Below are 12,382 nucleotides of genomic sequence, written 5' to 3'. Positions count from 1 at the left end.
AACGAGAGATTTTCAGCATCAAATCAAATACTTTTCTTTGTTTACTTTATAGAAATAATTGATATTTTCTGTACGACTAAGAGAAAGTATGATGAAAAAAAAGAAAACTTTCTACACGATCAGATCATCATCAGACTCATCAAGTACTTCGATCCTCACAAGTTAGTAAAAGTTCCTGCAGCTCTTCTTTATAGATCTTTCCTCCTCGACGTTTCTTCTCCAGTGTGTAAGCCGCCTCAGGGCTGGATTAATGTGGCCGGGAAGCTGTTTGTGTGTGTTTGTGTGCGATTGTGTGCGATTGTGTTGGAGAGAAAGTAGATAAAAGAGTCTGCCCCATGACCCCCCCCCCCCTCTGGGGCGGCCTCACCTGTGGGGCACTGGCAGTGGTAGGCGTTGATCTTGTCGATACACTCGCCGCCGTTCATACACGGGTTGTTGGCGCATTCGTCGACATCGACCTCACACAACTCGCCCTCGTAGCCTGTTGGCCAATCAGAGAGAAGTCGATGAGTCCCATGACCTGTCACATGACCTGTCACATGACCTGTCACATGACCCCCCCCACCTGGCATGCAGATGCAGCGGAAGCCTCCGATCAGGTCCAGACACGTGGCCTCGTTCTTGCAGAGTCCGGACAGACACTCGTTGACGTCCAGCTCGCAGCGAGGACCAACGTATCCTCTCATGCACTGGCACTGGAAGGAGCCTTTGGTGTTCATGCACTTCCCGGCGTGTTCACACGGGTTTGAACCTGTCGGTGTTTGAACACAATATAATACAGAAATGTTGTTTATAGTTGAAAATTGTTGGATTATAGTTGAAAATTGTTTGATTTTAGTTGAAAATTGTTTGATTATAGTTGAAAATTGTTTGATTTTAGTTAAAAATTGTTGAAAATTGTTTGATTTTAGTTAAAAATTGTTGAAAATTGTTTGATTTTAGTTTAAAATTGTTTGATTATAGTTGAAAATTGTTTGATTATAGTTAAAATTGTTTGATTATAGTTGAAAATTGTTTGATTATAGTTGAAATTGTTTGATTATAGTTGAAAATGGTTTGATTATAGTTGAAAATTGTTTGATTATAGTTGAAAATTGTTTGATTATAGTTGAAAATGGTTTGATTATAGTTGAAATTGTTTGATTATAGTTGAAAATGTTTGATTATAGTAGTAAATGAAAGTAATACAATAAATACCAGCTCAATGTTCAGAGGAAAATGCTTGAGGGTTAAATAGACGACAGTGTAATTGCAACATATATTATATAATCTATAATTATGGAGGAACAGAGAAACTCACCCAGAACACACTCGTCGATGTCGACGTCACAAGCAGCTCCGATGAATCCAGTGGGACACGTGCAGAAGTGCAGTCCAGTGATGGGGTGAGTGTCGCAGTTCGATCCCTTCTGACAGGGATTACTGACGCAGGGGTCGTCCAGCTGACACAGCAGACCTGCAGCATCAACACTAGTTACTTTCTTATCAAACCAACAACTAGTTACTTCAGATGATCACAAGTAAAACAGATGTTTAAAATGAAAAAATGTTTTCTACTGTGAGACTGACATGAAAACCTTGAGTTTGAAACCTTGTTATCATTTTAAAACGTGTCCTTATAAAGCACATTATTATATTGGAGTATAGTACCTATTATGTAATACTCCTCAAGGCTAGTTATTCAGAACATTTTCAGAAGCCTCGCAAAGTGATACTACAAAGCCTTGTGAAGTAATACTCCGAAGCCCCGTTAAGTTATACTAAGAAGCCTCGCAAAGTTATACCATGAAGTCTCGCAAAGTAATACTAAGAAGCCTCGCAAAGTAATACTAAGAAGCCTCGCAAAGTTATACTAAGAAGCCTCGCAAAGTAATACTAAGAAGCCTCGCAAAGTTATACTAAGAAGTCTCGCAAAGTTATACTATGAAGCCTCGCAAAGTGATACTAAGAAGCCTCGCAAAGTTATACTATGCAGCCTTGCATAGTAATACTAAGAAGCCTCGCAAAGTAATACTAAGAAGCCTCGCAAAGTTATACTATGCAGCCTTGCATAGTAATACTAAGAAGCCTCACAAAGTAATACTAAGAAGCCTTGCAAAGTTATACCATCAAGCCTCTCAAAGTAATACTAAGAAGCCTCGCAAAGTTATACTCCGAAGCCCCGCAAAGTTATACTAAGAAGCCTTGCAAAGTTATACTATGAAGCCCCGCAAAGTTATACTATGAAGCCTTGCAAAGTTATACTATGAAGCCTTGCAAAGTTATACTATGAAGCCCCGCAAAGTTATACTTTGAAGCCTTGCAAAGTTATACTAAGAAGCCTTGCAAAGTTATACTATGAAGCCCCGCAAAGTTATACTAAGAAGCCTCGCAAAGAAATACTATGAAGCCTCACAAAGTCATACTCCAAAGCCCCTCAAAGTTATACTAAGAAGCCTCGCAAAGAAATACTATGAAGCCTCACAAAGTCATACTCCGAAGCCCCTCAAAGTTATACTAAGAAGCCTCGCAAAGAAATACTATGAAGCCTCACAAAGTAATACTCCGAAGCCCCTCAAAGTTATACTAAGAAGCCTTGCAAAGAAATACTATGAAGCCTCACAAAGTCATACTCCATAGCCTCGCAGAGTAATACTATGAAGCCTCGCAAAGTAATACTACAAAGTCCCGCAAATTTATACTCAGAAGCTTCGCAGAGTAATACTGCGCAGCCTTGTGGCTAACCAAAGTAGTACTAAAACATTTTCCCGTCTTTAAGTGTCTCATATAACATGGGTCAGTAACCAGCAGAACTACCAGCTCAGTTCACTGTTGTTTTGAGAGAAAATGAAAGTGCACCTTATAGTCCCAGAACTACGGTAAGACTAGGACGTGTCAACGACTTCCTCTGGAGGGCAGCGACTCACCTGTGCGTCCAGGTGGACACTGGCAGGAGAAGACGGCGACGCAAAGTAATACTCTGAAGCCTCGCAAAGTAATACTACGAAGCTTCGCAAAGTAATACTACAAAGCCTCGCAAAATAATACTACGAAGCTTCGCAAAGTAATACTACAAAGCCTCGCAAAATAATACTACGAAGCTTCGCAAAGTAATACTACAAAGCCTCGCAAAATAATACTACGAAGCTTCGCAAAGTAATACTACAAAGCCTCGCAAAATAATACTACGAAGCTTCGCAAAGTAATACTACAAAGCCTCGCAAAATAATACTACGAAGCTTCGCAAAGTAATACTACAAAGCCTCGCAAAGTAATACTATGAAGCCTTGCAAAGTAATACTCAGTAGCCTTGCAAAGTAATATTTCGAAGCCTCGCATAGTATTACTACGAATCCTTGCACAGTATTACTACGAATCCTTGCACAGTATTACTACGAATCCTTGCACAGTAATACTACGAAGCCTCGCAAAGTAATACTACGAAGCCTCGCAAAGTAATACTACAAAGCCTCGCAAAGTAATACTAAGAAGCCTTGCAAAGTTATACTCCGAAGTCTTGCAAAGTAATACTACGAAGCATCGCAAAGTAATACTACGAAGCCTCGCAAATTAATACTACAAAGCCTCGCAAAGTAATACTATGAAGCCTCGCAAAGTAATACTCAGTAGCCTTGCAAAGTAATATTTCGAAGCTTCGCATAGTATTACTACGAATCCTTGCACAGTATTACTACGAATCCTTGCACAGTAATACTACGAAGCCTCGCAAAGTAATACTACGAAGCCTCGCAAAGTAATACTACAAAGCCTCGCAAAGTAATACTAAGAAGCCTTGCAAAGTTATACTCCGAAGTCTTGCAAAGTAATACTACGAAGCATCGCAAAGTAATACTACGAAGCCTCTCAAAGTAATATTACAAAGCCTCGCAAAGTTATACTACAAAGCCTCGCAAAGTAATACTATGAAGCCTCGCAAAGTAATACTACAAAGCCTCGCAAAGTTATACTATGAAGCCTCGCAAAGTAATACTACAAAGCCTCGCAAAGTAATACTACAAAGCCTCGCAAAGTAATACTATGAAGCCTTGCAAAGTTATAATCAGTAGCCTTGCAAAGCAATATTCCGAAGCCTCGCATAGTATTACTACGAATCCTTGCAAAGTTATACTCCGAAGTCTTGCAAAGCAATACTATGAAGCCTCACAAAGTAATACTAAGAAGCCTGGCAAAGTAATACTCCGAAGCCTTTCAAGGTAATACTACAAATACTTAAATGTCGTAGTACTCACCTGTGCGTCCAGGTGGACACTCGCAGAAGAAGGCGGCGACGCGGTCGTGGCAGGTGGAGCCGTGATGGCAGGCGGCGCTGGCGCAGTCGTCGATGTTGTCGCTGCACTCGTCTCCGGTCCAGCCGTTGACGCAGACGCAGTGGTAGCTGCCGTACTTGTTGGAGCAGGTGCCGCCGTTCTGGCAGGTGTTGGGCATCAGTTTGCACTCGTCCACGTCCTCGGTGCAGTGTTGTCCTGCGGGTGGAGGCCGGTGAGCACGGGGGTCACGCAGGTGTCAATCAAACGCACCCACCTGTGAACTCGGGGGGACACTGGCAGTTGTAGGTGTTGACCCCGTCCACACACGTGCCGCCGTTCATGCACTCGTGTCCCGGGCAGTCGTCGATGTTGTGGTTGCAGTTCTTACCAGAGAAACCTGAGAAGAGAAGACGCTCGTGTCAGTTCTCATGGATCCACGAGAGCTTCAGTTAATGTGGTCAACGGATCCACACACAGATGTGAGGCTTCACCAGCTCAGAGGCTCAGCTCACCCACAGAAACACCAGACGTCTCGAGAAAAACATATTTAAACTGAAGTACATGTACCAGAGAATACTTTGACTGAAACTTTTTTGTTTGTTGAAATAGAAATGATCTCTCATTCCAACAATACTTCAGTCTTGATTAACAATCGGAACATTTTGGAAACTTTTTCAGCACAAATGCTGAATATTGAGTCACACATGAGGTTAAAAGTGATCATAAATATGAAGAAATATCAAATCAATGATTCACCTCAACTGTAGCTTTAACATGAGAATTATATTGTTACACATTAATGTTATACATGCTTTAAACTTTAACTGAACCTTTTAATAAGTCAGCAGAAATTGTTTGATTCTAGTTGAAAATTGTTTGATTATAGTTGAAAATTGTTTGATTCTAGTTGAAAATTGTTTGATTATAGTTGAAAATTGTTTGATTATAGTTGAAAATTGTTTGATTACAGTTTAAAATTGTTTGATTATAGTTGAAAAATGTTTGATTATAGTTGAAAATTGTTTGATTATAGTTGAAAATTGTTTGATTATAGTTAAAAATTGTGTGATTTTAGTTAAAAATTGTTTGATTATAGTTGAAAATTCTTTGATTTTAGTTAAAATTGTTTGATTATAGTTGAAAATTGTTTGATTATAGTTGAAAATTGTTTGATTATAGTTGAAAATGGTTTGATTATAGTTGAAAATTGTTTGATTATAGTTGAGAATGGTTTGATTATAGTTGAAAATTGTTTGATTATAGTTGAAAATTGTTGGATTATAGTTGAAAATTGTTTGATTATAGTTGAAAATTGTTGGATTATAGTTGAAAATGGTTTGATTATTGTTGAAAATTGTTTGATTATAGTTGAAAATGGTTTGATTATAGTTGAAAATTGTTTGATTATAGTTGAAAATTGTTTGATTATAGTTGAAAATGGTTTGATTATAGTTGAAAATTGTTGGATTATAGTTGAAAATGGTTTGATTATTGTTGAAAATTGTTTGATTATAGTTAAAAATTGTTTGATTATAGTTGAAAATGGTTTGATTATAGTTGAAAATTGTTTGATTATAGTTGAAAATTGTTTGTTTATAGTTGAAAATTGTTTGATTATAGTTGAAAATTGTTTGATTATAGTTGAAAATTGTTTGATTATAGTTGAAAATTGTTTGATTATAGTTGAAAATTGTTAGATTATAGTTGAAAATTGTTTGATTATAGTTGAAAATTGTTGGATTATAGTTGAAAATGGTTTGATTATAGTTGAAAATTGTTTGATTTCAGTTGAAAATTGTTTGATTATAGTTGAAAATGGTTTGATTATAGTTGAAAATGGTTTGATTATAGTTGAAAATTCTTTGATTTCAGTTGAAAATTGTTTGATTATAGTTGAAAATTGTTTGATTTCAGTTGAAATTTGTTTGATTATAGTTGAAAAATGTTTGATTATAGTTGAAAATTCTTTGATTTTAGTTAAAAATTGTTTGATTATAGTTGAAAATTGTTTGATTATAGTTGAAAAATGTTTGATTATAGTTGAAAATTGTTTGATTATAGTTGAAAATTGTTTGATTATAGTTGAAAATTGTTTGTTTATAAGTGTATGTGAGTGATGTAATGAAAACAAACATGTTTTAATATTTTTTAAATGAACTGAAACTGAAGCAAAGAAAAAGACAATAATTTAAACAATATTTGGTTCATTAAAAGTGTTAAAAGATGTTTTATTTCACCTCGTGCTAGAAAAAGCTTCTTCTGTTGATGTTAAATCTGTCGTTACGGAGTCAAAAACCAGCCTTGAGGCGAAAACAAACCAAAAATACGTTTGTTTGGGTTTGATGGACATGAGAGTTTGTGGCAGAACCTTTTCTTCTCTCTGAGAAGAGGATGTTGTTCTCTGACCATTTCCTCACGATAAACCCTGATGGCCTTCCTGCCGCGCTCACGTCCCAGCAGTGGACTCAGTTATGAAGGACTTCAATGACATCATTGAGAAAACAACAGAGATTGAAACACATCGTATGGTTGATGCATTAATGAACTCACAACACCTCTGACCTTCTTTATAAGTTAGATTCATGAACTACTATTTGATCTGAATGGTCATGTGATGACGTAAACGGTCATGTGACGACACAGACTGTCATGTGACGTCGTGGACGGTTGTGTGACAATGTAGACGGTCATGTGACGACACAGACTGTCATGTGACGTCGTAGACAGTCATGTGAAGACAGTCATGTGAAGAGATTGACGGTCATGTGACAGCATAAATTGTCATGTGACGACAACGTAGACTGTCATGTGACGACACAGACGGTCATGTGACGTCGTAGACAGTCATGTGAAGACATTGACGGTCATGTGACAGCATAAATTGTCATGTGACGACAACGTAGACTGTCATGTGACGACGTAGACGGTCATATGACCATGTAAATGGTCATGTGACGTCGTAAACGGTCATGTGATAACTTAGACTGTCATGTGACGACATAGGCTGTCATGTGACGTCGTAGATGGTCATGTGACAATGTAGACGGTCATGTGACATCGTAGACAGTCATGTGTAGACATAGACGGTCATGTGATGGCATAAATGGTCATGTGACAAAACAACGTAGACTGTCATGTGACGACTTAGAGGGTCATATGACAATGTAGACGGTCATGTGACGTTGTGCACGGTCATGTGAAGAGGGTCATGTGACAACACAGACAGTCATGTGACGTCGTAGACAGTCATGTGAAGACATAGACGGTCATGTGACGTCGTAAACGATCATGTGACGACGTAGACGGTCATATGACAATTTAGACGGTCATGTGACGCATAGATGGTCATGTGAAGATGTAGACTTTCATGTGACGACGTAAACGGTCATGTGACGCATAGATGGTCATGTGAAGATGTAGACTTTCATGTGACGACGTAAACGGTCATGTGACGCATAGATGGTCATGTGAAGATGTAGACTTTCATGTGACAACATAAATGGTCATGTGACGACACAACGTAGACGGTCATGTGACGTTGTAAACGATCATGTGACGACGTAGACGGTCATATGACGCGAAGACCTCCATGTGACGACGTAGACGGTCATGTGAAGATGTAGACGTTCATGTGACGACATAAATGGTCATGTGACGACACAACGTAGACGGTCATGTGACGTCGTAAACGATCATGTGACGACGTAGACGGTCATATGACAATTTAGACGGTCATGTGACGCTTAGATGGTCATGTGAAGATGTAGACTTTCATGTGACGACGTAAACGGTCATGTGACGCATAGATGGTCATGTGAAGATGTAGACTTTCATGTGACGACGTAAACGGTCATGTGACGCATAGATGGTCATGTGAAGGTGTAGACTTTCATGTGACGTCGTAGACTGTCATTTGACGCGAAGACCTCCATGTGACGACGTAGACGGTCATGTGAAGATGTAGACGTTCATGTGACGACATAAATGGTCATGTGACGACACAACGTAGACGGTCATGTGACGTCGTAAACGATCATGTGACGACGTAGACGGTCATATGACAATTTAGACGGTCATGTGACGCTTAGATGGTCATGTGAAGATGTAGACTTTCATGTGACGACGTAAACGGTCATGTGACGCATAGATGGTCATGTGAAGATGTAGACTTTCATGTGACGACGTAAACGGTCATGTGACGCATAGATGGTCATGTGAAGATGTAGACTTTCATGTGACGTCGTAGACTGTCATTTGACGCGAAGACCTCCATGTGATGACGTAGACGGTCATGTGACGTCGTACATAGTCATGTGACGACGTATACTGTCATTTGAAGACGTAGACTTTCATGTGACATTGTAGACGGTCATGTGACGTCGTAGAAACTGCACATCGATTCCTCGTGGTTGATTTCAAAGCAACGATGTCACTTCATCTACGTGAAGCTTGAAGTGAATTTAAAGGTAAGATCAGTGGCTCGGTGCTCGATTGGATTAGTCTGGTAAGATGTTACTATTAAGGCAACATTTTTATATTGAATTTAAACGACAATGAATTCGAATTAATGGGATTAAAGTGTCAAACTCTACGTGTAAAAAAATACATTAATTTAGAAAATATTATTTATTATTATTTAAGTCAATTCGTATAGAAAAACACAAGTTTAACCTGTCAATATACAAAATGATTTAACATAAGAAATGAAAAAGACATTTAAATCAAGGTATAGTAATAAAGAGCTCCAGTAACACACCTGGCACGCAGGAACACAGGTAGCTGGTCTCTCCTCTCGGCACGCAGGTGCCTCCGTTGATGCAGGGCTGAGGGCTGCAGGGCTGATACCGGCTCTCGCAGAACACGCCCGTGTACTGTGGCGGGCACTGGCACCTGAAGCCGCCCACCATGTTGACGCAGGGGCCGCCATTCCTGCAGGGCGGCGGGCTGGCGTCGCACTCGTTGACGTCCTGCTCGCAGGTCGGTCCGGAGAAGAACGGCGAGCAGCTGCAGGTGAACTGAGCGCCGAAGACGGAGCACTGACCTCCGTTGGCACAAGGACTGGACGAGCACGGGTTAGCGTGTTCACAGAAGGTACCTTCCAGCAGAACATATAAGGTAATATAGTACATGTATGTTTACCTTTTCATCGTATTATCATCAGAATATTGAATTTAACATTTGAAACATTTTATTTTATTGGCATAATTCAATGTAGTATTTCTTTATTGTGAGGTTGAATTTGTTTTTATTATATTATTATTATTATAAATTGTTAAAAAAAAATGTTTTAACCAAAACAGTACTGATCGAACTTTCATCTTCCAGATGATCATGTGACAGTTCGATCCAGTAGCTCGGTGCTCTGTTGGTTTTGTCTGGAGACTATTATACCAACAATTTTTAATGGGATTTTAAAGGCCATAAATAAATAATATTGATTATATTAATATTTAGAGAATCTTTTTTTTTATTATTGGACTTAGAAATTAAAACTATACGTGTAAAATAATTTATTAGTTTGAAATATTATATTTTTTATCAATTACTTTAAGGTTCTCTTAGATTAATTTAGAGTATCTTAGTCTAGCATAGTTTAGCTTGGAGTGAGTTACTCTGTGCTCGATTGGATTAGTCTTGGAAGTCGGCAAGGCTATGACTCATAAAATATTAAACTTATATTTTATATTTGATTATGATTTAGATAAGAGTATCAAACTTTATGTGTAGAATAATATTCATTTATCTAGATTTTTTTAATTACTTTATAAATTCAAAAACAATAAAAACTAATGTTACCTTTGAATTTAGAAAATATTGAATTCAACTATTAAAAAAACAAGTAAAAACAAAAACATTTTCATCAAAAATGTTCAATGTATATGTTCAATATTTTGACTTTATTCAATATTCTGCAAAAACAAACTGTCACATCTCCGTCAGAGAATCATGAATTTAAATCATGAATCATGAATTTAAATGATTTATTAAAATTTAACATTTTAAACATTTTATTTTATTGCCATAATTCAATGCAGTATTTCTTTATTGTGAGGTTGAATTTGTTTTTATTATATTATTATTATTATTATTATAAATTGTTTAAAAAAAATGTTTTAACCAAAACAGTACTGATCGAACTTTCATCTTCCAGATGATCATGTGACTTTTTGTGATCCAGTAGCTCGGTGCTCTGTTGGTTTTGTCTGGAGACTATTATACCAACAATTTTTAATGGAATTTTAAGGCCACAAATAAATAATGTTGAATTTAGAGAATATCTTTTTTTATTATTGGACTTAGAAATTAAAACTATACGTGTAAAATAATTGATTAGTTAAAAATATTATATTTTTTATCAATTACTTTAAGGTTCTCTTAGATTAGTTTAGAGTATCTTAGTCTAGCATAGTTTAACGTAGAGTGAGTTGCTCTGTGCTCGATTGGATTAGTCTTGGAAGTCGGCACTGTTATACAAGGCTATGACTCATAAAATATTAAACTTATATTTTATAGGTTATTATGATTTAGATAAGAGTATCAAACTTTATGTGTAGAATAATATTCATTTATCTAGATTTTTTTAATTACTTTCTAAATTCAAAAACAATAAAAACTAATGTTACCTTTGAATTTAGAAAATATTGAATTCAACTATTAAAAAAACAAGTAAATGCTTAAAAACAAAAACATTTTAATCAAAAAAGTTAAATTTTTTCAAATGATCAATATTCTGACTTTATTCAATATACTGCAAAAACAAAGTGTCACATCTCCGTCAGAGAATCATGTTTATTTATGAATTATTATATATATTGGATCGTATCGTTTCTTCTGACTTCAGTGGTGCAAGTAACACAATCATCCATCCTCACTATAATGCAGGTCACTGTGGCAAACATCTAATCTCACTATAATCCATGAAACCAGGTGAACAACCATCACTAACTGTTTGCACCTGTTTTCAGAAAGTATTAAGACACTTGATAAATTAAAGTATTTTCTTCTAACAATGTATTTAAAGTACAACCAAACAATTGAGAAAACAGCAGAAACACTTGTTGATGCAAATACTGACGGGGTCTTCTTACCTGTCCATCCAGGTGCGCACCTGCACTTGTACTTGTGAAGACCTTGAAGGTCGCAGGTGCCTCCGTTGCGACAGGGAATGCTGAAGCAGGATTTCGAGGAACAGCGACGGTCGGTGAAGCCCGGTTGACACGAGCAGCTGAAGTCCACGGTGTTGCCTCGACTCACGGCCTGACAAGAACCCCCGTTCATGCAGGTTGAGGTGGTACAAGGGTCCTGGAACTCACACTTGCTGCCCACGAACCCGTCCCTGCACCTGAGGAGATGTTGTTGTTGTGAGTCTATTGACTTTAATGATAGACGTGTGTGTTTGTCAAGAGTGTGTTGATGTCACGATACAAGGACACGATATATAGTGAAATATAGGGATAGTGTAATAACACAGATTTATGTGTAGTATTGTGGAGTACTTGACTCTGGTGTTGTGATAGTATAGTAACAAGGCTATATGTGTAGTATTGTCCAGTACTTGACTCTGTTGTGATAGTGTAGTAACAAGTATATATGTGTAGTATTGTCCAGTACTTGACTCTGTTGTGATAGTGTAGTAACAAGTATATATGTGTAGTATTGTCCAGTACTTGACTCTGGTGTTGTGATAGTGCAATAACACGGATTTATGTGTAGTATTGTGGAGTACTTGACTCTGGTGTTGTGATAGTATAGTAACAAGGCTATATGTGTAGTATTGTCCAGTACTTGACTCTGTTGTGATAGTGTAGTAACAAGTATATATGTGTAGTATTGTCCAGTACTTGACTCTGTTGTGATAGTGTAGTAACAAGTATATATGTGTAGTATTGTCCAGTACTTGACTCTGGTGTTGTGATAGTGTAGTAACAAGTATATATGTGTAGTATTGTCCAGTACTTGACTCTGTTGTGATAGTGTAGTAACAAGTATATATGTGTACTATTGTCGAGTACTTGACTCTGGTGTTGTGATAGTGTAGTAACAAGTATATATGTGTAGTATTGTCCAGTACTTGACTCTTTTGTGATAGTGTAGTAACAAGTATATATATGTGTAGTATTGTCCAGTACTTGACT

General features: G+C 37.4%; 1 protein-coding gene across 1 annotated transcript in view; it reads right to left on the bottom strand.

Annotated features, from left to right (window-relative positions):
• LOC148090065 (neurogenic locus notch homolog protein 1-like) overlaps positions 1-12,382 on the bottom strand; it is an 80,173-nt gene that overhangs the window by 50,046 nt on the left and 17,745 nt on the right. Inside the window, exons 3-9 of the mRNA XM_087811638.1 lie at positions 11,336-11,589; positions 9,004-9,342; positions 4,522-4,644; positions 4,230-4,463; positions 1,301-1,456; positions 566-751; positions 368-481 (exon numbers count right to left, since the gene is read on the bottom strand). Of these exons, the coding sequence (XP_087667764.1) occupies positions 368-481; positions 566-751; positions 1,301-1,456; positions 4,230-4,463; positions 4,522-4,644; positions 9,004-9,342; positions 11,336-11,589 (1,406 nt within the window). The remainder of the gene's footprint in view (positions 1-367; positions 482-565; positions 752-1,300; positions 1,457-4,229; positions 4,464-4,521; positions 4,645-9,003; positions 9,343-11,335; positions 11,590-12,382) is intronic.

Source organism: Callionymus lyra, chromosome 1 (genome assembly GCF_982586985.1).
Source record: "Callionymus lyra chromosome 1, fCalLyr1.hap1.1, whole genome shotgun sequence".
Taxonomy (NCBI): Eukaryota; Metazoa; Chordata; class Actinopteri; order Syngnathiformes; family Callionymidae; genus Callionymus; species Callionymus lyra.
This window is presented reverse-complemented; position numbering and strand designations above follow the sequence as displayed.